This window comes from Scophthalmus maximus, chromosome 6 (assembly GCF_022379125.1).
Source record: "Scophthalmus maximus strain ysfricsl-2021 chromosome 6, ASM2237912v1, whole genome shotgun sequence".
NCBI classification, from domain to species: Eukaryota; Metazoa; Chordata; class Actinopteri; order Pleuronectiformes; family Scophthalmidae; genus Scophthalmus; species Scophthalmus maximus.
In genome coordinates, this window is record NC_061520.1 from 8,733,097 (window position 1) to 8,758,241 (window position 25,145).

The 25,145-nt window shown below is 45.2% G+C and overlaps 1 protein-coding gene across 2 annotated transcripts; it reads right to left on the reverse strand.

The window, feature by feature from the left end:
* On the reverse strand, positions 1 to 18,580 carry LOC118309677 (rho GTPase-activating protein 40). Of its 2 annotated transcripts, none has more exons than XM_035632069.2 (15): positions 18,404 to 18,580; positions 13,463 to 13,686; positions 12,378 to 12,598; positions 11,750 to 11,828; positions 10,934 to 11,082; positions 9,741 to 9,906; positions 9,306 to 9,397; positions 8,864 to 8,941; positions 7,910 to 8,069; positions 6,954 to 7,036; positions 5,607 to 5,813; positions 5,102 to 5,245; positions 4,239 to 4,390; positions 3,693 to 3,748; positions 1 to 3,181 (listed from the first exon to the last, which is right to left on the reverse strand). In XM_035632069.2, exons 1-15 carry the CDS (start codon positions 18,475 to 18,477, stop codon positions 3,075 to 3,077), a joined length of 1,992 nt encoding a protein of 663 aa, XP_035487962.2. In that variant the 5' UTR covers positions 18,478 to 18,580; the 3' UTR covers positions 1 to 3,074. The 2 variants fall into 2 exon arrangements, with proteins under 2 accessions (XP_035487962.2, XP_035487961.2); XM_035632068.2 differs by lacking the exon at positions 18,404 to 18,580 and adding an exon at positions 16,112 to 18,317.
* Positions 18,581 to 25,145: the final 6,565 nt, after the last annotated feature.

Here is a 25,145-nt window from a genome sequence, read left to right on the forward strand (position 1 = left end):
TTTAGCACAACATCAGATTCACATTTATTGATATAGAAAAAGGGACATTTTTTCAAAAGTTTTTTTCCTCCTACAGAAAAATCTAAAGTATTTTCACACACGCACACACACACACACACACACACACACACACCTATTAAAAAACAATGACTTGTGTAAAGGGCATAAATATACATTCGGATGTCTGCGGACTGAAGACTAACGTCTTCGCCCACAACAGAAGTTGGATGCTGATGAAGACAATAAAAGGCTCTGCGTGTACACTTTGATCATTAAAGGGAACAAGCGTCCGCATAAGTGTCCATCGTTTAGTCTCGAGTAATCATATAGATAAAAGTGTTTCGGAGAGATTTACCCCGAAGGAAGATTTGTCTTTCCCTCTCACACACAAACACAATCACATATATACAAACACAAACAACAGAAAACCGATGTAGTGTGAACTTTTGCCCCCCTTTTCGAGGGGGTGGGGGGGGGGTTGTCCATGTGTGTGTCATGTGTGTGTTTAGACAATATGCATCCATGTGCTCCGCTCCTCCAGGGTGTGTGTGTGTGTGTGGACTCACACTGCTTGCCCTCTGGGATGCTGCTTCAGAGGTGACCTACTTCTCCTGATTGTCAGCAGAAGGCAGTTTCATCAGCTCGCTTTGTGCCGAGGCACTGAACTGTGCCCGGGACCCTGGGACAGGCCAATTGGACTTGTGTAATGAAGCTCATCACACACGTGCGCACACACACACGCACGCACGTGCGCACACACACACACACACACACACACACACACACACACACACACACACACACACACACACACACACACACACACACACACACACACACACACACACACACACACACACACACACACACACACACACACACACACACACACACATATGCATGCATGCACGCTCCTGCTGCTGTCGTCAGGTCCAGGGCATCAGAATCTATAATGGCCATTTATTACCTTTCGCCTTTATCAAAGAAATGTGATTCCTCTGCGCCTTTTTTTCGGATGCGAGCACTACGCTGCCATTATGGTCCATTATGGGGAGGTGACAGAGACGGAGCAGAGCGCGGTGATGGATGTCGGTTCCCGGGCCGGGCTGTCATTACTCTGTCTATCGAGTGGAGTGCGCGAGGCACTTCCACAAAATGGCCGCGGAAGCACCAACATGGCTCCGGTTTTGTGAGGGGTCTAAATGATTCTCGTCTGACGACGGACACGGAGAAAATGTTCCACACATTCATTTGCTGCTTGGAAATAACTTACTGGCTTTGTGCAGGCAACGCGGTCGCGACAAACCGTCCGACTGCGGCGATTTCAGTGCGCGGCTGAGAAATATTTACACAGCGAGTTCATCTTCCTGCACTGTTCAGGAGAAACAGATGTGAAGAGGCCCATCAAAAAAAAAAAAGAAAATGAAATATGTACAACAACACTGGAAATTCCCACACTGAGTATGGGCGACTTCACACAAGACCACATCCTAAAAATCTGTCTACCCTAGAGAATACTTATCAGATACAGATGCAACAATTGTAATACATTCATATAAATAATAATAATCACTCCAGCACTTCCGGCTCCATTCATGTGTTTAAAAAGGCCAACTGAAGACCAGCTTCACCGTGAGTCCTTAACAACTCCCTTTTTTTTTTTTAGAGATACAATCACCGTCCTCGAGGTCGTGACACCATATCCCCTGGTATCAAAAAAGACGAAGAAAGGAAGTCTCTTGGAGCATTGTTCTGTACAGGTCAAGGGTCCTTGGAAGTCCATGGATTTCTTTTTCATAAGGCCCAGGAGATCGCAGGGTTTCACAGATAAAGGGGGGATATCGGCTCACCAGGGTCTCTCCCTCTGTGAACGGCACAGGCGCTGAACGGAGCCGACGCCGAGGAGAAAAATCCTCCGTCTTCGTTTACCTGGTGATGGAAATGTCTGAGCCGCGAAAAAAACGGACGTGGCGGCGAGAGAGAGGGAGAGAACGAGCAAGTAATGAAGATCCAGCAGTCGATTAGTCGATTGATCGGCCCGTAATTGTTTGTTTACAAAGAGCCGAAGTCCCCAGCTCCATTTCCAGGTTCGCCTCTGCTCCACTAGCATTCGGTTTTCATCTAAAACAAGATACAAACTGTTTACAAACTGCACATTCTAAACTAGATCGGCCTCAACTTGCCGTCAGTGTGATTTTCAGTCGTTTTTTTCTCCGGTAAGCTTTTTCAAACTGGTCTTTGAAATCAGGATTAGAGGAACCTGGGTTTCTAATCAGCTTTGTATAAGCCCACACGTGCAGGACAAAATGCTGAAGTAACAACTCAGACCATTACAGAGTTACACATTCTCATATTTTAAAAAGATCTCGACTAAAATCTGACTGAAACTGGCAAAAAAAATCTGCCGTGTCTGTGTGAGTGTTCCGATCGCAAAATCATGTGGTCACAGATGCTGAGTCCAAAGTCAACTGAGACATCCGTCTTAAGATAAATGCTCTTTTTCTCTTATATGAAATAACAACTTGTTTAAAATTGTCATAGTTTCTCATGAATGAGACTCACAGGAGAAAAAAAAACCCGGCGTCTGACTGGCCCGAGAAGAGGAGGAGGGACGAGGGCTCCCAATAGCCAGAGGTGCTCTGCATCCCCATCTGCTCTCCAACGGCTGAACAATTGCTGGAGAGGAGCGACGGTCTCTCCTCCCTTCTCTGTGCAGCAGGTTCTCTGTCGGAAGTAATGAGTCACGTCGGCAGCTTTTTTGCTTTCGGCGTCGCGGCCCCCGGAGAGAAATGATGGAGTTGAGGGGGAGAGAAGACGGAGGGGAAAGTGCGTGCTCCATCTGATCATGGACGTTTTTTGTTTTTTTTTAGACTCCGCTCCTGGCAGATTCTCCCTTTTTCTCTTTTTCTGTGTCTGCTTCCTCCATCTGTCTCCCTCTCTCGCATGTTGCTCAAAGAAAGGTTGAACAGGAGGCTGCACGGGTTCCATTTTTTTTCTCAGGCTCCGCTATTGTCATCTTCAGAGACCCCCGTTCCCGGATCTGTCCGTCCTTCATTTTGTTCGCGGACTCCGTGTCACAGTCCTCCGCTGGCGTTGGGCTTCAGTTTGATGACCCACTCCCCTCCTGGGTTACTGTTGTACAAATCCAGCAGGTGTGTGTCGGGATCCAGACAGTGCTCACCTGCAGACAAACATACACAAACATTTTTTTTACGAAAAGCTGTAGTTGTTGGAGCTGTTTGCTGTGGAGCAAGATACAAAGTTTAGGGATGGTATTTTTTCAATTAGAGCTGCAACTACCATTCATTTTCATTATCAGTGAATGTGCTGATTATTGCCTTGATTCGTTGATTGTATGACTTATTGGATGTTATAAAACAGGAAAAAAATTATGAATTTATGTCTTAAAACGTCTAGTTTCGATCAACAAAAAACAAAGATATTCAAGTTTATACATGAAATCAAAAAGCTGATTCACCGTGTCAGCTCTCCTGCGAGAGCACAGACATGTGTGTAATGAGCATTTGTCTGCTCTGATAACCGCAGATGCACACTCGCTTGTGTCTCTTTGGCGATTGCACAGTTCATTACATGAGGCCTTGCAACCCTCATCAGCTCAGTGAGCAGAAAGACATGCAAATGTCAGCGCCGCTCCGGTCAGAGGAACCGGTGCAGCCGCCGCGTTCACTCACCGATGTTCCCTCCCACTTCGTACAGGGCACAGTCTGGAGCCGCCACAGAGCCGTTTCTGTTGAGAGACACAACACCCAACGCGTCAGGAAGGAGATACAGTATAACACACATTATTATTCTTCTACTATAATAATAAGTTTAATATAAGTATTTATCACAAAAACTGACACATTTAAGTTCCCAGACATCCTCCGACTTCTCCCTGAAGAGATTACATTTGTTTGTCTTTTGGAAATTGAGGCCTAATGATTGACTTGTTCCATCTGTGGTGACTCTACACAGCATCCTTTTGGATTCATATTTCTCAGGATACATTTTTTTTTTTTACCTTTAATATTACAGGCCTCATCATGTTTTGTGAGTACAAGCAGATACACGTGCTACGCCTTTATCACATTTTTCACTTTGTATATTAGAAACTTATTTGTCGTAACATAAGAGGAGGAATTAAATTCCTGAATAAAAACAAACAGTGCCCACAGCATTGAGATAAATATAAAGCTGAGGTTAGCATTCGGTTCCTCAAACACCGTGTGGTATCTTACCTTCGCATTTTGCCCTTTCCGTTCTCGGGGCTGCGGAGGAACTGGCGGTGGAACTGGGCGAGCAGGTCTGCGGTCCGTGAGTGGATGTTGAGCTGGAACTCCATGGTGCTGCTCACCAGATCCCCGACCTGGATCTTCACCGTACGGCACGGCTTCAAGAAACAAGAAAAAGGGGAAGAGAATGTTCATCACCATATACAAGTTTTGAATATGAAGGAACAGCTGTAAAAGTGTGATGACTCACCACCACCACCCATAAATCTGAAAAGAAAAACCAAAAGTGGAGGGGGTGGGGAATGTCTGGCCTCCAGACAAACATATTCATGAACATAAAATCGTACACCAACATGTTGTGGTTGCAGTGATGAAATAGTTCAATCATGAGCATCATTACCGCCAGAAACATGCAGCTAAACAGGATTAATCACATGGACTGATGCCCAACGAGCAGCTTTCAGGAGGGCGCGCTCTGACAGAGGTGATGTTGTTCGGGCGAGATTTGTGGAGGGCGAGTTGAGAGCTAAGAATCTGAAACCCCGTTCAGAGGGAGAACTTGTGAAGGAGCCTCGTTGCTGCTGCGGAGCAAAGTGAAATTGTTTCCAGATTGTCAGTTTGAACCGGTCGTAGAGCGGAGCACTGATCCGGCACGATCCTCGTTACCACGTGACATCAGACGCCTCGCCGAAGGGAAGACGTTTCAGCCATCGCATTAGAGTTACTGTGATGTGTCTTTAAAAACTGAAGTAGCCCCTCGATAGGAAAAGGTTCCCCACCCATGTTCTATTTGGTTTCACCGTTGCTTTCGTCCCCATGTACAGTAAGTGGAGCGTGTGAAGCGGCGGAGCTCCGTCGGACCGGCTCACCTCCGAGGTGTTTTTATCAGGTTTTTCTCGGCTGTCTGTGTGGATCTTCCTCAGCAGGTTCTTGATGCGACGATCGTAGAACTGGTAACGACGGTTACTGTTCTCATTCAGCTTGCGCACCTGGCTCATGAGGAAGTTGGGGATCTGAAGGAAAAGTGGAAGAAAAAAAAAGAAGCAGCGTTGGTTATGGTGAATATTTTGAAATACTGTATGTATACAACCTGATTAGGGTTATGTCCACTCGTTTTGTTTGTTCAGCCGTTAGACCAGAATAATGGGAACCTTGTAATCAGACTTGTTTTTCTCCAACTACTGTATCTAAAGAACAAACCTTCGAGCGTAATTTAAGCTTTTGGTGATATTTCGTTCCAGACTTGGGACGTGAAATGTCAAGTTTTTATGAGTGTCACTTAATAATGCTTCATCACTAAGAAAAAGATCACTAAGGAATATTACGCACTAAAAAGAAATTCAACCACCCACACACTCATCCTCCGTCACTCACCGTCCACAGCAGGTCCTGGTAGCGGATGAGGAGCCTCATAACGTCGGCTGCCTTCTCCGCATGTCCTTTCTCCGCCCCCTCCGTCAGTCTGCTGGGCACGGCCTTGTGGAGGAAGAGGTTGGGAGCCATGATGGTCGCCACGGCCCACAGGTTCATCCTGTTCCTCTTCTCCCTGGAAACCACCTTACTGAGGAACTCGAGGAGGGCCTGGAGGACACACAGGTAGGTTTTCATAAAATCCCATAGAGAGGAGTTTGAGCGTGCGACACCGGAGTTTGGAGACTCTCACTTTCAGCTGGAACCACCGAAAGCGAAGGCACAAAATGGAGTAAAGGGATTAATCAGGAGGACGGAAACACCCCTGCTTAAAGAAGATTGTTAATGCGAAGTCGGCGCCTCCACCAGAGTCAGAGTAATTACATCAGGTGGGTTTTTATGCCGCTGGATGATATAAGAGGAGATGACTGCTCACATGTGTCGGTGAAAGTGAGTCACGGTTAATGCAGGCCATTACATAGCACGGCAGAGTGTTTAAAGTGTGTGTGTGTGTGTGTGTGTGTGTGTGTGTGTGTGTGTGTGTTTGTTAAAAGCACCAGAACACCAGAAATATATCATGAAACAGTGCCTGTCATTAACACATTAATTTCTGACAACCCTGAGAACAACACGTAGGAGGTGGTGCAGAAACCTACACATGTGGCAGAGGGTGTTCAAAAATCCAATTTAACATCTTAAGGATCATTGACAAATTCTGTTTTGTTACAAATTCCTGTATTGTTTTTAAATTCAAAGATAAAAATATTTTCCCCCCAAAATTTGTGTAAAATGTTAATGTGTAGTGTAACTAGAGTCTTTAGAGGTTAAATAAATGAAGTGGTATTATTCCCCTCTGAAATAACGTGAAGCAGTGAACTACTGAGGTGAAGCACAAGTAACTGTGAGTTGCTGTGGTTAGTTAAATCCCTCCGCTGAACATACACATCACCGTGGGAGGATTTCTTCGGCAGAAACCAGGCTGAGTGAACATAATGGTTCTTTAGATCTGGGCTCCTGCCAGAAACCTGATTACTTGAGTGGTTGTAATGTACTCGAGTAATTAGATTAATTATTTGATTAGTCCATTGATTAATCACTCTGAACAAGTAATCACAGCTCTGCTTTTACCTGATCTCCATCACCGTGTTTTCAAACAAGAGGGATTCAGTACAGACTATTCCACATCTTAAACAAAAACTGTATATGTAGCTTAGATTGAGTGAGTGTGTGTGTGTGTGTGTGTGTGTGTGTGTGTGTGTGTGTGTGTGTGTGTGTGTGTGTGTGTGTGTGTGTGTGTGTGTGTGTGTGTACCTTCAGCGTGTTCCTGTTGGGCTCAGGCAGCAGCAGGATGAGCAGGTTCAACATGTGGAGTTTCTGCTTCAGCTCCGTGATGTCTGAAGGAAGAACAAAGAAGGTAAGACAGTGTGAACACACGCACGCGCACACACATGCACACACATGCACACACATGCACACAGCCTCTTCATTTCCTCTGTGTTTTGCTAAGAATAATGGGATGTCTAAAGATTAATGGCATTAGTGACAGGTGGTCATTACGTTTGTTAGCTTATGTCATGTGGTTACATGTCGTTTATCACTTTGCACTGAGTCTCACAAACTAGACGTCAGACATCAGTCATCAATCAGATTATATTAATATCCATCCGTTGTTTTGTTAAGGTGAAACTATTCTCTGTAGAACGTTTCTTCACAGACTGTGAACTTGTTCATCCTGATGTCGATTTCTCATCCGAAGCAGGAGAGATAAGCGTCACACGTTGCCGCCTTCATGTAAAGAGACTTTAGGTGATTATCATTTTCATCCCTGCTGAGCCGTCTGGGGAAGTGGGCATCGTCAGATTGTTGTGCAGAGGAATGGGCCTGTTTTATACAGTAAATGATACATAATGATATACTGTGTGATCTATCACAGGTCATTATGTCACTATGAGGGAGCAGGATATTTTCTGGCGTGTGATTTAACACTGTCCTGAAACTGACCGGTTTTTAATTCAAACAGACATTTGTCATTTCTCTATGGACAAAATAAGTCTCAAATGACTAAAATATAGAGGGTGTGTAAATATGATGCAACACTGCTGATAACTCTCTCTGTTTGGTTGCTTGTGCAGCATGACACCAAAAAATTTCAACAGGAATCCAGTCGTAAAATCTACATTCGGGAATTGGAGCTACGGCTGCAGGCGCTCATCACATCGCAAACCGCTGCAAGCTAAAAAGTAATGTTCAAGGTGCTGTCCACTGACCTCTGACGGCACTGAAGGTGTTGAGATACTCGGCGGTGAGCAGCGGAGCGGGAAGCTCCCGGATGAACTTCTTCAGCAGCGCAGCAGCGTCGTTGGGACTCACCTCATCCCAGCTCACCTTCCCCGAGTAGAAGTTGGCCTCCAAGTTCTGCTGCAGCAGCTGCAGCAGCGTGACACAAATACTCAACTCATACTCATACTTGTGATTTATTTGCACACACGGCTCATCTTGCAGGTCATAACTAACAACCCTGGCAAAACTGTGAATCTGTATTTTCTTTCCTGCCTCTGGCTGTGTGTCTGAAATCTGAAGGGAAGCTCGGGACCAACACGACAGAAGGGCAGAGCACAGGAGGATGGTAGATCCTTCATGAGCTGTATGTCACAACAACAGGACACTAATTGTTGGTATTTCTATATTCATTTAGTAGAAGTGGTTTTGTGAATAACAAATGCTGTAAAAAGTGGTGATTTCACTGTATCATTGTTTATGTTTGAAGCATGTACTTGTTGAGTTTGATGATCATTGCTGTCGCGTCTATGAAACATTAGCTTCTTTTTTGAGCTGTCTGATTTTTCTCCCTCAGCGCTCGATGGCGCCCTCTCCTGGCAGTTTAGATTTAATCGATTGCCCATCCTCTGCACATGTGGTGAATTTTGCACAGCATCATGAAGAGTATCTGGCAGCAGCAGGTTAAAAAAACATTATGGATTTTGTCACATTGGACCTTGTTTTTTTTTCTCTAAATGCCAACTGTTGTTAAAATCTAGATTTTTTTTTTCCTCTATTGCAGCATTTTTGACATTCTAACCGTGTCGATATTCATGCTGATCTTTCGGTCACTGAACATTTTTTTCCCCTTTGGCTTTGCTGTAAGCATTGGGTGGTAAATGAATCTGTCGCAGTGCCTGCGTTGGGTGACAGAAATAGGTGCACTGATCCAAATGTTGTACCTTGATTCTGGACTGAGACCCTGGAACCCGCAGGATCCCCTCGGAGTCGACTCCTCTCTTCTCCAAAAACGACAACAACTGCAGAGGGAGAGAGAGAGAGAGAGAGACGCATACACAGAGAGACAGAGAGAGAGAGCGGAGAGTCAGGCGTGGGCAGATAAGAATCTCTTGCTCACCTCTGCTGGTTATTCCCAGTAACTGCTGCTACATACAGGGTGTGGTCAAGGCATTTCACATTCAGAAGACACTGAGATCATGTCTTCAGATGTGGTTTTTAGTCATTAAACAGTATGTATGTACAGTACAAACTGCCTGAGAAATACTTCCTGACCCTTGCATGGCTTTAACTTCACTTCATACACCTCCATTTTCTTGACTGTGAATTTTAAGGACGAGAAGGTCTGCAGAGGTCACGTGACCTCGCGTGTGAATGCGTTCTCACCGCCTGCAGGAAGAGAGGAGTCGAGGTGTTGGGCTTCGTTTTCTGATCGTTCTCCAGCAGTGTGGCCAGCTGCACGCCGAAGAGAGGGCTCTCTGTCGGAGACCAAAGTGTCACTCAGTTGTTCACGAGCCGAGAGCAGCTTCGTTGCACGTGAGCCTACATCCGTACTGCACATTGTACCGACTGGTGTTATTGTGCTTGAGTTAACTGCTTTAAAAACATGCTACGCTTTTTTAAGTCTTCATTAGAAGAAAATATACCGACCGGTTAGTCGTCTTAACTGCAGGGGAAACAGTCTGGGCAGTGAGCCCGTTTGACTCTTTGTTCTGCTTTGATTTGATTGGCTCACAAAATAACAATGAACACTGTACATGCTTAAAATGTCGCCTCGCCTACGGGAGGCCTGTGTCGGTAACCTAATGCCAAGTTTCATACCTGGGATTTTCCTCTTGCCGCTTTTGTGCCTTTTGACCTCGAGCTCCAGGAGGTCGCACAGCGCCGTCATGTCGATGAGAGCCAACTGACGCACCTTCTTCATGTCAGCGTGGGAGAGGTCTTGGATTCGAGTCACTCCTAGACGGCACTTGGGGCAGATCACCCGCTGGGGGGGGGGGGATTAGAGTTGAGAGGTAAGACAGACGAGGTGAAGAGGTAAAGAAAGAAAAAGAGGACAATGGAGGTTTGATCAGGCTAGTGTGTTATTCCCAGGTTTAATACTCCATGAAGTGTCAACAAGTAAATGTGCCAATGGGATCAATTCATTTACAATTCAACTGTTAAGAAAAACCTATTAATTCCTTCCCTGTAGTGAAGAAATGTATTCAGCCTGAAATAGAACAATAAGTCTGCTGGACTCTGTGACACGACAACTCTCCCTTTGCCTTGAGCTAATTCCTTCATTCTGTTGAACACTGTTATCTAACCAACAGTGGAGCTGAGTAACAATAACAATTGTGTATATTTTCAGGTTAAAACGCTGTCTGAGCCCAGTATGAAAAGAATGACTCCAAACAGACTGACATGTAGAGTGACTTCTGTGAAATGTTTAGTGAAAATGTTTGAGGTAGATTTTTTATTTTAAAACTCAGTTTTAATAGGTTGAAGATGACGAAAATCGAGAAGACATTGGCAGACCCTTTTTTATCTAAGACTTTAAAACAAAAGACATAAGCTTTGGACACAACTTGTATTGTAGATTCTTTCTGACATGAAATTTGTTTTCAAACCTTTAAAGCGCTTGGATCAAACTTAAAATCTGCGATCTCACCTTGTACTCTTTCGGAACGCTTGTTATGACTTTTCATGACAATAGATGAGAGCGCCGGTGACTAAAGATTAAATTCCACCCTGATACAGAAACCAAACTGTTCTATCTACTATTCATCGTGCATGCTCTCTGCCTTTCCACAAAGCTATGTGATTCATATCAATTCCTCTTTTCTATAAGCAGGTGTACTTTTCACACCTACGTCACTATTTCCCTTTTATGCCACGTATGCAAATTCTCTTCCTGCTCACATGACGTCACTGGAACACATTCCTCATTTGAAGTGACATTTTCACGGTGTTCCTGGAGACAGTGGAACCTACGGTCGCCCGGGAACATGAGTTAGAGAGGGGGAACTTACAGGCAGGGTGCCGTCCTCTTTCCTGCGCTGACTGCTGTTCTGCGGCAGTTTGGCCTGTTTGAGGAAGATGACGGCCTGTTCGCAGTAAGCCACTTCGGTGATGAAGAATTCCTCTTTGGGAGCCCGTCGTTGATGCTCCGGCGTCACGGCTGAGCGGGAAACAAATGCACAGACCAATCTGTTTAGTTTATTTTAGGAAGTCCATTGCTAAGGGGTCAGTGAATGCACGCGACACGCGGAGTAAGAGGAAGAAAAAATGATTTACTCACACACACACACACACACACACTCCCTTAATCTATGATCTAACTTCTATTTCCCATAAGAGGAGAACAAAGTTCAAATTTTTTTGGCAGTGGAACTTTTAGATGTCTAGCAGTCAAAACGCATTATCCACAAAGTCATTGATCCGTATCGTTCCAGTTGAGTTAAATAATGTCATCCTACAACCTTTATAGTTTTCAAAATACTGAGCTTTGGAAAGTGAACTCAGCTCTGAGTGGACGGGGCAGAGTGGAGGAGTTAGCTGTGATTTAATCCGAACCAATTATAAAATAGATCCAGACAGAAAATTCCCCAGGTTTGTGGTATATGTGTACAGTTCATTTGTAAATGAACCTATGCGTAATTGGTAAGATGGTACAGACACTGAAGTTATTTTATCACACATTAACAAGGCCGCAGGTTGAAGATTTGTATTGACACAGATTGATTATAGATGTAAATGTAACTATTGCTTTTTTTCTATACTTGGTTCTGAATGTGATGTTCTTCCCTTCTGCTCACTCTTATTACAGTACATTGTGTAGTTCTTACCCGACAGTGGGGTTTTGGCAACCGAAGCCATGCTGTGTTGGGCGAGGTCGTCACTAGGCTGGGCCTCAGGCATGAGGGTCTGGTGAGAAAGAACAGTGACACGTCACAAACACTTTCTGTGAGGAGACAGTTTAGTCAAAAACATCGGCCCTGTGATTTTTTTCAAACAGAAGTGGTGTTTTAATTTGTCCACAGGGGAAATGGACGTGGATCCGAAGCGTGTTTTCCTTTTTCTTTTCTTTTTTATAAAGTGCTGATAACGATCAGGAGAACACGGTCTGTGCTCCCCTCTCGGGGCGTCTCAGACAGACAGGGAGGACAAAGCGTGGCCTTTACATGTGATTTGGCGTCATTGTCACAGGGCAGCCCCCTCTGCACGCCGCACGACAGCACAACGCACTGGGACGACAGGAAGTCAGAGTCCTGACAGTCACAGGGGAAATGGGTTCTGTACAGCAGATGTGACCAGACATCTTCCCATTTGTAGATCATTTGAAAGGAGAACTAGCGTTCCTTTGCTTCTCCCCTCAACCAGGATGTCAGAGGTCGTGGTCAGTTACAGAACAACCTCCTTTAGATCCCAGAGATTCAGTATTAGTATTAGTATTAAGCATTTCAAAGTCCTCACCTGAGTGATGGGGGAGTCGAAGATGTCGCGGACGTCGCGGGGCGCCGACTTGTTCCTCTTGCGGAGGGACAGTGTGTAGGAATCCAGCCGACGCTGGACGGCCTCGGCCTGCGTGCGGGTCAGGGTGGACATCAGCACCACGTTGTCCACATCGCCACTTTCCTCACCGATGAGGGTCGACAAACCAGCATCGGCCAACCACTGCTCCTCCTGTTCACCTTCTGAGACGCACACAGACGACACGCATGGAGAGATCCAACCAGGTCAGGTATAAAATGCACACTGACAACAGCAACAAGACGTGGAATTATATTTTATATTTTAGTGCAAGTCCCGCGTTACTCTGCAGTATCTACCAACTCGTTTCAATCCAGTGATTTACTAATTTAAAATTCAAGAATTGACTTAGTAAAACCTCAGTCAGCCACCAGGAAACATCTGTACTGCTGAAATGTCAAATCTAAAGCAAAGGACTAAATAAACAAAAAGTTAGTTAATGGGGTAATTGATATCTTAAACTTAACTCCAGTCTTTTGTAAATGTAGGAATAATAGTGTTTTATTTATGCCTGCATACATGGATAAATACATGTTTCATAGCTAAGAGTTCTCATGTTGTTTAGAGCGAGAGGGAAATATCTGCTCAGGCTAGTTAACAAAATACTATTGAAATACTGTTCTCTCATTTGAGGTGTGTTCTGTTATTTTTCTGAAATATAATTTCAGATTTCAGTGAAAAATAAAGCCGTGCCTCTGTTTAAAGCATAACATCGAAAGGATCCGTCATAGGCTGAATTAACACGGTCAGATCATTTGAATGGACACAGTGAAACGGCATTCCCATCAAAGTCAGCACTCGTGAGTGGCTGTTTGGCTTGGGATAGCGTTGTCATGGCGACGAGGGCTACTTTGCTGCAGAGAGAGGAACCTGGTGCGTTGCCATGGCAAATGCATCATTTCATGGAGGATCTCAGCGGCGGCTGTGTCAAACATGAACGGCTTTGCAATTCTGTCAAACGCAAACTCACCGGCACTTCTCCTCTGTGTGTGTTCCCAGTGTGTCAGTGCTGGAGTCGCAGTATTTACCTTCTGACTGTCTGGAGTCTCTCCTGGTGCAGTCGAGGTCTGAGTAGCCACTCCCCTGGCGGATGGTCTCCACCTCACTCCAGAAAGAGTCCAGGCACAGTTTGTCGGGGTGCTGCTCCTGATCCTGGGCGGGGAGCGCGTGCGTGCTGTGTGCGTGCTCAGCGGCTGCCTGGTCCTGCGGGCTGGCCCAGGGCTCCACGCTCATCTCGGTGGGGCTGGGGTCTCTGGTGCACACATACACACACGTAAAGAAATCGCACGCACGCATGCAAACAAACGAGCCGAGGCACAAAGACACGTACAACCACAGGAGGAACGGAGAAAGGATTAGGCAGCGCGGGGAGGATGTGTCAGCCGGGGAGAGCCCAGAGAGATGGAGAGACAAAAGGAGTGGGATGGAGGAAGGGCCGGAGTGAGGAGAGCGATGGCGGCAGCGGGGAACGGGGAGGGGGTCTCTATTGTTCTTGTAAAATGTGGCCTGGAGGCAAGGTACCCTGTGGATCCACTAGATGTCAGTGTAACGATGTGAATTCTGTCCCCACAAGGGTCCCGCCCCTCTCCCAACTGCAGCACATGGATTTAACACACTAACAATGTAAGATAAAACATGCAGTGAACAATTTGACGAAACAAATTATAGGTCATCTACATCTGCTCTCTGTTTCCTTTCCAAACACAAGCAGGGTAAAAAAAAAGGCTGCATTTCCTGTGTAGCCCGCAACAATAGAGGATACTGTTCCCCAACAACAATGGGACACAGTCAGCCAGGCAGACACACACACACTCGCACCCTCCAGCACCAAAATGTGACCCGCTGATCTCAGACACAGGAAGTGGTCAGCAGCTGACTCACACGATCGGAGTGCGGTTCTGTCACATTCTTCTAGTCAGCACATCTCAGGAGACATTCCAAACATCAGTCGTCCCTGTCGGAGGAATGCCAGATGGCTCACTCAGTGATTGATAAAGCTGCCGGATGTATCACAGCTATTAAATAAAATATCAATGGTGCTTTCAGGGGTGAGTCAACGTTATCTGAATGATCCTCGCACGGCGAACGGCCACATCAGCTGCAAGTCGGCCGAGGGCCAGATCAACTCGGGTTTTGTTGCAGATCAATGCTCTGGTGAGTCAAACCCGTTTCAAGGCGTCTCAAAGGTTCGATGGGGGCTCTGAGGTGAGACATGATGAGTTTCAATAGATACTTATTCAATTCGACAATCAATTACTCCTTTAGTTCAGTGAAACCCACTTGTTCTAGCAAATGCAAAATACATATACTGCACATGGAATCAAATTTCTGTGAAACACTGCAGACTGGATCAGGGTCAACACTAATTTCTCGTGGAGTGATATTGCTGCATACACAGTTTTCTAACACAAACACAACATAACTACTTATTATTGCGGTAAAGCCTCTCATTAACGAGTAAAATGGGTCATTCTATGTTTTTAATGTTCTCCAAACCAGTATGGTTACATTCCAACTAACAGCACAGATTAACGTAAGTGCAGTTCCATCATACATTTCACTGAAAAAACCACAAACATTTCCTCAGTTCTCTGAACCTCTTTTTCCCCCCCAAAGAGATGTCCTGCCTCAACATGTGACAAGCACGAAATCACTTTACGAAACAGGAGGTTGAGTGCATTGTGACAAAGAGTGTGCAGAGAGCCGATGTATGGGACTGGTAATCAGCAACGATACTGAAACAACGGCAGGGCTCAGATATCGGCCGGGCGACACAGACAGAATCAATTATGTTTTCTGATGAATCAGTCAATCGAATGACAGAGAATCACTCCAGAGCCTAATGTCACCTCTTTAAATTTCTGGTTTAGTCCAGCCAGCATGACCAAAACCCAAAGACCCTTTATTTAGTACGTTTGAAGTCAGAAAAAAAACAGCAAATAATCACAACCATAGAGGATGAAAGAAGCAAATGTATGGCCTATATGCACTGCAGGTAATATTTTGCACAAACCTAATAAACATGATGTTATATGACTACATCTCCACCTATAGTTGATATATGTACTTTAATACATAACATTACATAGAGAAGATTGATCAGTAAAACAAATATTTTAAGTTGAAACATGAAAATAAAGATTATTGAATACTATAAAGAATATCTAGCATCCGATCGGGACTCAACATCAGTAATGTCAATAATCGGAGCTACACTGTCGGGATAGAAAATGTAGTATTTGGTCCAATCCTAAATGATGACTTTTTATTGTTGCACAACATCTGGCTCACCGTGTCCCTCACACACATCTGACCAAAGCCATAACATGTGCTGACAATGTTTCAATCCTATGCAAAAAAATTTCGTCCTGTACATCAATCAATACAAATCAATCAGGAAATCAACCCTGAGTCGATCAGAGGTCTGCAGGCGGCTGACTCAGCGGCGCTCTCGTGCTCGGCAGCCACAATTATCAAATGTGAGTTTTGTAAACACAGGCTCCATGGCATACAATTACTTGTTTGTGCCATTATGTCAGGTTATTTATTTGTCACCATAAAACACAATGCGCCATCTGCACAACTTCCCAGCGGAGCGCACAAACAACGCTCAAACTTTGACCAGAACACTTGGTCCTGCTGGTCCAGCTCGGAAGCTCCCGTCGCAGCACACGTACCTGGATTTTTTCCTGTAGAGGGACGGCTTCACGCGCTTGCCCCTCAGTGGGCTCTGGACAGGACGGAGCCTCAACCGGCTCAGCCTGGTGTGTGGAAACTGCATGTTGGACCTGAGCCTGCTCACCTCTACCTCCTCTCTGCCTCCCATATCCACCTTGCTAAAGGAATCCAGGAGTCACTGTCCGGCAACCTAGCTCTATCCAGTCTCAGAGAGGTTTCGACACCATGCGGGTGCGATGCAAATCTGTCCACGGCTCCAACTTTCCCTGTGTGGTGACAGGAGGGGATGTTGCGAGCCTGCTGGTGCTCGGGGCTGTGCGGCGTGTGTGTGAGCTGAGTGGAGCCGGGCTGGAATGCAGGAGGGAGTGACGACTCCCTGTACATCAACACATACTTCACACCTGTCCACTCCCTCGCCACTCCGAGGGGACACGCCCTGCCTGCTTGCCTGCATGCCTGATGGCCTTCAACTTCCTCTCAGGCTCAAACAATCGAATCTGTTACCTGCTGCTACACTTTTACAATCCCACCTAGTGATACTTTGGCTGAAACAGCGACATTGTCCAATGTGGTTCAAGTCTAATGGACGTCAACGACGAAGCCTCTGGCCTCAGGAACGGAAACCTTAATGTCCTCTCACGTGCACATCAGACACCTTAACTTCACTCTACTTGAGCTAATCAATCAACGATTCTTTGTTGAAAAGATGAGGCACATTATCGCCTCTTTGCTGTTGATTTCAGATGTAAGTTAATCAAACGGAATAAACTATGTGGTTAGCCTTACATTGCAAACAGGTTTACCTCAAGTCGGCTGTCACATGCCTGTGGTGTGAGAGCCGGTGACGTGGTGTGTTGAACCAAATCATGCCTTATATGCAGAAGACAGCGAGCTAGCTATTGCACCATTCAGAAACAAATAACCGACAACCAAATTCAAACTGAGCATGACCGGCAGGTGTCTGCGTACGGAGCGGATATCCGTGCACCAGCCCGAAGCAGAAAGTGTGAGCGCGAGAGACCAGCACTAAGAGAAAGTTTCCTAAGGGCAACAGGTCCGTCGACATTGCCCATGAGCAAAACCCTGCAACTCCCCCCCAGGCCCCCCAACAAATCACTGACTCATCATCACTTGTTCATTTTCTCTTATCTTGCTGCCGACAGCCAACACTTCAGCTGAGCGGTGGTTTGGTTAGAACTTTTATCCTATATCCTTCTGAGTGTTGGCTGTTTACTAAAAGGTTCACGGAACAATTTTTGGAATGTATGTCCAGGAAAATCTGCTGTGCAGCTTAGAAGAGTGACCCCAACCTTTACATTTTGTCACGTGACTCTGCTTTCTATCTCAATCTATATATACCCAGATTATCAAACCTCTTGAGCCGGACTCATAGCAACTGAATCATAACTGCAAAAAATGACCTCAAGCTTGACATGCCAGAAACTCTGATTTGGAACATCGTCAGAAAAGACACTATGAAGCCCATGAAGGAAGCTTTGAATCTATTTTTCTTTTTGCTTCCTTGTGTTGGCTCAAGAACCAAGATGAAAATCAGCATTGTCTCTTTTTTTAAAACCTGCTATTAATACGCTGAAATCGTGCCAGCAATGTATGAGCCTCAGCAACGACACAAAGCACAAGGTCCATGCTACTTGTGTGAATGCACAATTAAAACAAAGAAAGAATTACTGAAATGTCTAGGTGCTGGGATTGTTTCTTGTTGAATGAGTTCTCCATTACCACAGAGGAATCAACAGGAAGACATCCACTGCGAGAGAAGAATGGACAAAAATGTCAAAATGTTGTCTGCAGCCCTGTGGGAACTAACATAAAGTAACCCTGCCCAACATCGTGGGTCTAAAGTAGTCCACTTGAAAAAAGTGGCTTGTGTTAAAAGCAACACAGCGTTTAATCTCCCTGGCGGAATTCCTCTGCAAGCCTCTTAGCTTGCAGAGAATGCAACAGTTGGCTCAAACAGTCCCGTGAAAGTGTTTCTTCTCAAACACAGCGTGGAGGATCTGCCCCCGGAAAAAATCCCAAACTCAGAGACCGAGGAAAAACAAGTTGTCTCAAGAAACAAAGAAGCACCAGACAGTAATTAAAAATTCTACAATGGCACCATGTTTCCAACTCATCTGAGTCAGTCAAGTGAGACTGTGAATCACAGAGAAACAGTGTTTCAATAATCCTTCGCAGCACCTAAACCCAGTTTAGACAAATAGTTGGAGCCTAATCCATACGTGGGCCTCAGGCTCCAGAGTCCATAGCCGCAGCGAAAGGCCCGGTCCTACCTGGCCTTGGCCCGACCGATGGCTCTGCCCGACAGCAGCAGCAGGGCCGCCGAGCCACTTCTCCCCCACGGCATCCTGCTGTTATCCCCCCAGACTGCAGCGAGCTGAAGGAAACAGCAGCTGCCTGCCCCTGGCAAGCGGTTTCCCTATAACCTCGCACAAAAACACATTAGGACGAGGACAATCTGAGTACGCTGGCAGGCGACGTCACTACATCGCATCCTGGTGCAGGAAAGGAAGGAGGTCTGCGTCGGTGGGGGGGTGGTTGAATAGCTGACCAGGGCCGAGACACGGGCCGAGGGGAGAGGCTGTCTGGACGGCTGGTGGCATGGACGGGAGGTGAATGGATGGGGGAGAGGACGCAACAGCTGCAAGCCCGACTGAGTGGCCGGCTGCCTGGTGTTTGGATAAAGTTACGCTGGGCCCGGCATCATTTCCACCGCTGGGACAAAGAAATATGGAAAACATCCTTCACACCGGTGGCATCACGTTCCCTCGTTCATTCAGAGGTTCACTCAAACGCAAGCACAGGAAATCGGCAATGTTGCCCTCTTAACTTGACCTCTGGTCTTTCATTTCTATGGTTCTTCTCACCAGTAGCCCCGCGGGGCCGCGATCCAGTTTATTACCACTCGTTTACAGCCGAGCTGAATGCCAATCAATCAATATCTTATACGGTGTTTAAAGGAACATACTGTAAGTGACATTTAAGCCTTTGTTCACAGCAAAACCTTATAAAATCACAATCATGATCTGGAAACTTTGGGGCCCCTTGAACTTTGCGCTCAAAACACAGTTCTAATTTATTTCATGTCAAAGTGTCGCTGCTCGTGTGAATAGCGCGGAAGTGTAGTCTTCCTGTGGCACTGTAGGTAAAAATGAATTCACACAATGGGTTGGTTACTTTGAGCCTACAAAGACCTGGTGAGTACAGGGTCATGGATGCGTGCGTCCAACTGCTTTGACTTAAGTGCTCACTCTCGCAATCACCGATGGCGTGATTTTAAAGGAAAAGCGGAACCTGAATGAGCCGAAATCCGCCCTGGTTCCTTTCATAAAGCCTAAAGTGGACTGAGACCAATTTCCCCATTCAAGTGAGTAGGAAAGTCGTGCATTGGCTGAGTGTAGCTTCCTCATGACGATTTTAAAACAAACATGCCCACTTAGTATTTCTTCTGTCAGTCACTGTGAGAGTTCATCTTCACACAACTGTTCCTCCATAAAAAAATGCTCCCACGTCAAATTAATAATCTGATCACACCGTGTATAACTAGTTAATCAAATGCAATATGAACGATGATCATTGTCATTTTCTGTTGGTTAAATCAAATTAGGCCCCACGCTGTTGTACAGTATATAAGAAATCCGGTGGGATCGGTTTGCTGCTGGTGTCTCGGTTCTCTGGCAGTTTGCTGAGCAACTTGTTCTACTCAGTTTGTAGATCAACACAGATTAGGGGAGACCGCAGGGATGCCTCTTGGGATTTCACCTTCCTCGCCAGCTCTCCCTGCTCACACTAATTTATTCCTTACTCCTCTTTTTCAGTTGTGTTCGCATAACGTTACATGCAGAGGTCTCCCACGTTGTGGGTGTCACTCTTATTTTGATTTCCCTCCTCCAATAAAAACATCTGAACTCCTCCTCTGGAAACTCAGGTCTTTTCTCTTGCAGTAAACCAAAAGTCCTTCCTTAGAATGTTAAAATGCATCTTTCCTTTCTCTTTCATCGCCTCTAACTGTCATTCCTGGTAACTCGTGCCCTTTCTCGTCCTCCCTGACAATCCTCCCTGGCTCTCACATATGCCAGGAGGAGAAAGTAGGTGAAGAACGTGACGGCATGACACCGTGTGGCGTGACCCCTGCAGATGTCATGTGACGGACAGCTCAGCCTAATGCCCTACTCATCTACATCTTGGCAACCAGGGCACAGGGGCCGTGCAGGGAGGAGAGGAAGGGGAGGGAGGACAGGAAAGTTGAGCAGAGTAGAACACGGGAGAGAGAGAAAAAAAAATAACGACAGAGGAGGACATAGAAGGATAATGGCTACAGAGGTGGAGAAGAGTGGAGCAAAATGGATCCCTAAACTCCAATGACATATTTCCTTATAACAGTATTATTGGCTCACGTTGTCCCTTGTCACTCTTTATTTATTAGCTCTCTATCAAATCACAAAAATGTCTAATGAGAGAATTCGGTGAATGTTTAATAGGTGAATTTGAACTGAGAGGAAAGATAGAAAATGGGGCCCAGGCTGAGGCCAGACTCATCGAGCCAGAATCCTGCAGCGCGTCACTCATACCAACGATGGCAGCAGATTGTGCATGCTCACTGATGCACAGACAAAGAAGCACACAGAAAACAAATGAGCCGGACATGCTGCGATGCCATCAAATGCATATTTTCATGTGAAGCGACTGTTGCAATGTTCAATCCAGCGACGACGACACTACTCCGCGCAGACCAGCGAGAGCAAGGTTTTGTGCAAATCTGCAGTCAACAGATTGGTCAGTGAAAAAGTTGTTTGTGGCGTGAGAACAAAAAGAGTCACGCATGTGTAACATTTGATCGTATACATACACACAGGCAGAACTGTGCTGCACCGATCGAATTCCTTCACCGTGACGGGTTTTGTTTTGCAAATGAATGTGTCTCGGCGGAGTGGCGGAGTTTGTTCTGAGGGGCAGGGCGGATAGGAAGTGAGTTGGTGAAAGCTTTAATTATCTGGTTACATAAATTTATTGAACTATTACTTCAAGTATGTCCCTGTGCAGGTCACTGAAAGAAAATGAAAACAAAGCAGGAACTGTTCTTTGACTGTACCAACTGTCGACTGCCACATACACAAAGATAAAAACATTATATTTCAGATTTGTACAAGAGACTCTGGCTGGAGTGAAATGCACAAGGGCTTGGTGAGTTTGGGAAAAAATAAAAATCACCTATGGCCCGATGGCAACAGCTCACACTCGCTGCAAAGACATTGTGACACTTGACTATGAATTCCATCCTCGTTCTCTGTCGCCCTGCAGTCACGCAGTACATCAGTGTCATGCAGTTTTGTTGCTGACCCGCATTTTTGTAATCTCAAGTACCCGACAATGTTATTATTCACAGATAGCAAAAAAAAAAGCAGCCAATAAATCAGGAGGTTAGCATGAGCTCCAGAGAAGAGCTACAGTGTCTGACTTGAACTTTAAATCACTGAAACATGATCTGCAGTATGTAACCATATCTCCCCTAAAGAGTTTAAACCAACCTCCCATATTTCTTCCACTGAGCAGTTTCACTTACGATGTATGTCCTATAGACACTAGTGGCAGCAGCTGCATCATTCAGAGGAAGATCATTGTTTAACTATCATTTATTTAACTGCAGTTGTTTAAGCAAATATTTGATATAATTCAACGTACGTGTGAACTCATTGTCAACTGTGTGCCCTCACGTGAAGTCCCTGACAGCAGCTGGCTACCTGAGTGTTTCAGGGCTTAAACAATGAAAGCTGGAATGCCTCCTCTTCTCTTGCCATGTGGAGCAAAAGTGGATTACCAGGACAGCACGACTTTGCATCTATACTCTTACGATGTAAACAAGGAATCGCTCACCCCTTGACCACACTCTTCAGGGATTATAAAAGTAGTTTAACAGAGTAGCGTGTCGTTACTAATTTACCGAAAACAATCGTATTGGCCACGTGCTGCAGTCAAAGTACATTAGTGACACTGAACAGAAATGGGGGGAAAAATCAGTGCTTAAAATCCACAATTGTAAAGCAAATACTGAAAGTCCACATTACTCTTCTCACAGCATGGACACCAGTCTGCAGCACATGAAAAGTTTTTTCTTCATTTCAAACTCATTATATATATGTTTTCAAAGATAAAATGTACACCAAGTTATTTAAAAATCATCTGCTGCACTCTTGAAAACATTTCTCAAATTCCCTTCCCCATTTGCAACAAGCAGCCATCTTTGTTTTCAGTTGTAAACACTTGGAAAATGAGTTAAATCTCTGTTCAACCAGGCAGAGGACAGAACTGTTTTTCATCCGGATTATTGGACAGGTTGTAGAGACACTAAGAAGACCAGAGTTTTTCTAAAATATCTGATATCTTCATTGTAAAAAAAAAGAAAATATGCTAGCACACAAGGGGCAACACTAGCTCAATAGGCTACATATTGTATCCTGGCCACAAGATTATATCCAAATGCAAAAGAGTTGTTTTTTTAAATATAAAAACAAATATATACAAAAAAAAATAATAAAGATCACCCAATAAATTAAATTTCACTTTGGGTCTCAAACAGCTAGCATAAGTCTTGTACTAAAAGAAGAAGTGAATCATACATAATAATTGTACAATTAACTTCCTGGGTAGATTGAGGTTTGCCCTCCTGCAGGCAGCTCTGTGCAGCAGCTGCACGTGCAGGCAGGAAAAACAAACGCCCGTAGCAACACGTCCTGATTCCCTAGCAACCACAAACGCTTCTCAAACGACTGGAGGAGCAGGCACGCCAAGCCAAGAGGAGAAACGACTCAACAAAGACACAAAAAGCACTTTACCGATACACATAACACGTTCCTCTTAACCATAATTGATCATCACTAAAGCTCGCTGAGGACAAAGGAGATGCACCAAGTGAACCGTTGTTCGTCGTTTTCTTTTTTTTTTTACCTGAGAAAACACCGTCGACACCCCCGACTGACCGTGAGCAGGAGGCTTCTCCATGAAGAACAACGACAACAGAGACGAGTGTTTACTGTGGATGTGACAGCGACCAGGTGGTGACACGAGGGGGGGGGGGGGGGGCTGCTCTCCTCCGTTATCCTTCTCACCTTGCGGCTGACGTCATCACGCCACAAAGACAAGCGATGATGAGTTCAGGAACCACGTGTCAGTGTCGGAGTTTTGGTCCCACAAAAGCTCTTACCACACGTCTCACTGGCAGGCAGCACCAAAGATGAACCATCTACCACAGCGCTGTACTGTACACGTCTACCACTGTGGAATAATGTAAATACCATTTTCCTCTCATCAATAAGGGCGAGTCCCCCCCCCCGTCTATCGTCTATTTACAAGGGCAATTATGAGACTTCAAGGTCACATTCATGCGTCTATCAACGCTTTGAAATAGCACCCACATTTAGACTGTATGAACACTTGATGGAAAATTACTGGTTACTGGTGTGGCTTTTTTTTTTTTTTTTGCCACACCAGTGTTATGGCTCCATAGATGGCATGGCGTACCTTATAAGATTCTGCTGATCCCCTGACTTTTCCTGAGAAACATCTCAACAGCTACATTATTACACTACTCTTATGACTATTGCGTTATTGTATTTGCATATTCTTTATCATACTCTGTTTTCTTGTCTTTTGTAATTAACTGTGGATTTTTTTATTCATGTAGTTTTTGACATTGTCTCTCATTATATGATCAAATAAAGTCATCTTTCTATCTATCTATCTATTGTTTTATTATGGTGGGTGTGCGGGTGAAATGTTAGTTTGGATTTTTTTCTTTGTACGGGCTAATTAAAACTGTATATCTTCAAATACCCAATTGAAATTCAATCACCATGTTAATATGAGGTGTGCCTGTGGTCTTGTGTGTATCTGTTACACCCTTAATCAGCCTATCGTGTTCACCACTGTCTTTCTCACAGCTCTCATATCTCTCTGAAAATAAACCACCGTGTGGACACAGTAAGGCGGCTGGAGTCGCTTATGTGTCGATATCCCATTCCTATAACACACTGTAAACCCAGCCTGAGTCGGTCGCTCCGCCCCTGCATTTTGTCTAGTTACAGCTTGTATAGGTGGAAAGATCGTTCCTCCTTGACAGATAAATTCTCCCTGGCATCCTGTTTTTTGTTTTCATTGTCCTCACGGCTTTCTTTCAGACGGTCCAGTTCACGCCGTGTGTGTGTGTGGGAGAGAAACACACTGATAGACAGACACAGAGAGCACAGAGGACCGGTGAGTTAGCCCACTCTCTTCCTGCCATTGTTTCATCTCAAGGACCCACAAGAGGCTTGGCCAAGCTACGCCTCCTGGACATCAGCATATCACCCCCACCCACCCGCTCTGCGTTTCCATGGAGACTGAGAATATGCCTGCAGATGAGTGCATCCCCTGCTGGAGGGTCTTCTTGGAGAAAATAGTAGAAAATAGAACACAGCTCATGTGAGGCGTCACATGAGAAAGGGGCCTGTTGCTGTGTTTTTCTCAGTGTCTTTACATACCGATGCTGTCCAATTGAGAAACTCATATCGTCTGTCCACCACTTTGGTCCAGACTATATCTCATCTCAACCAATGGATGGTATCAAACTTTTTACAGATTCATGGTCCCCAGTGGATGAATCCCATTGACTCTGTGATGATCCCCTGACTTTTCAGAAGGGCAGAAATCTCTTTCCGCATTTGTTTATGTCCAGACATGGTTAGCTCCATCAGGGTTGCTTCCTTTAACACCACTGAGCCACTTGGCAGGCTCGCCGTTGCTTCCTGGTCCCACTGATAAGAAAAAAATGGTGATACTCGGTTTTTCAAGTAGGATTTTCATTGGCTTACGTACTGACGTGTGTGCATTAAGCTGGATTGGTAAATTCCTCAAGGCCCTCAGCTGCTTAAGCGTAGTAGACCCGGGAAAAGGCATCTGTTGTCTTGCTCACTCGGTCTCATGCCACTGCAACACGTGAAGCCTACTTACTCTTTGCTGCCTATAATGGAGTCTCCTGTA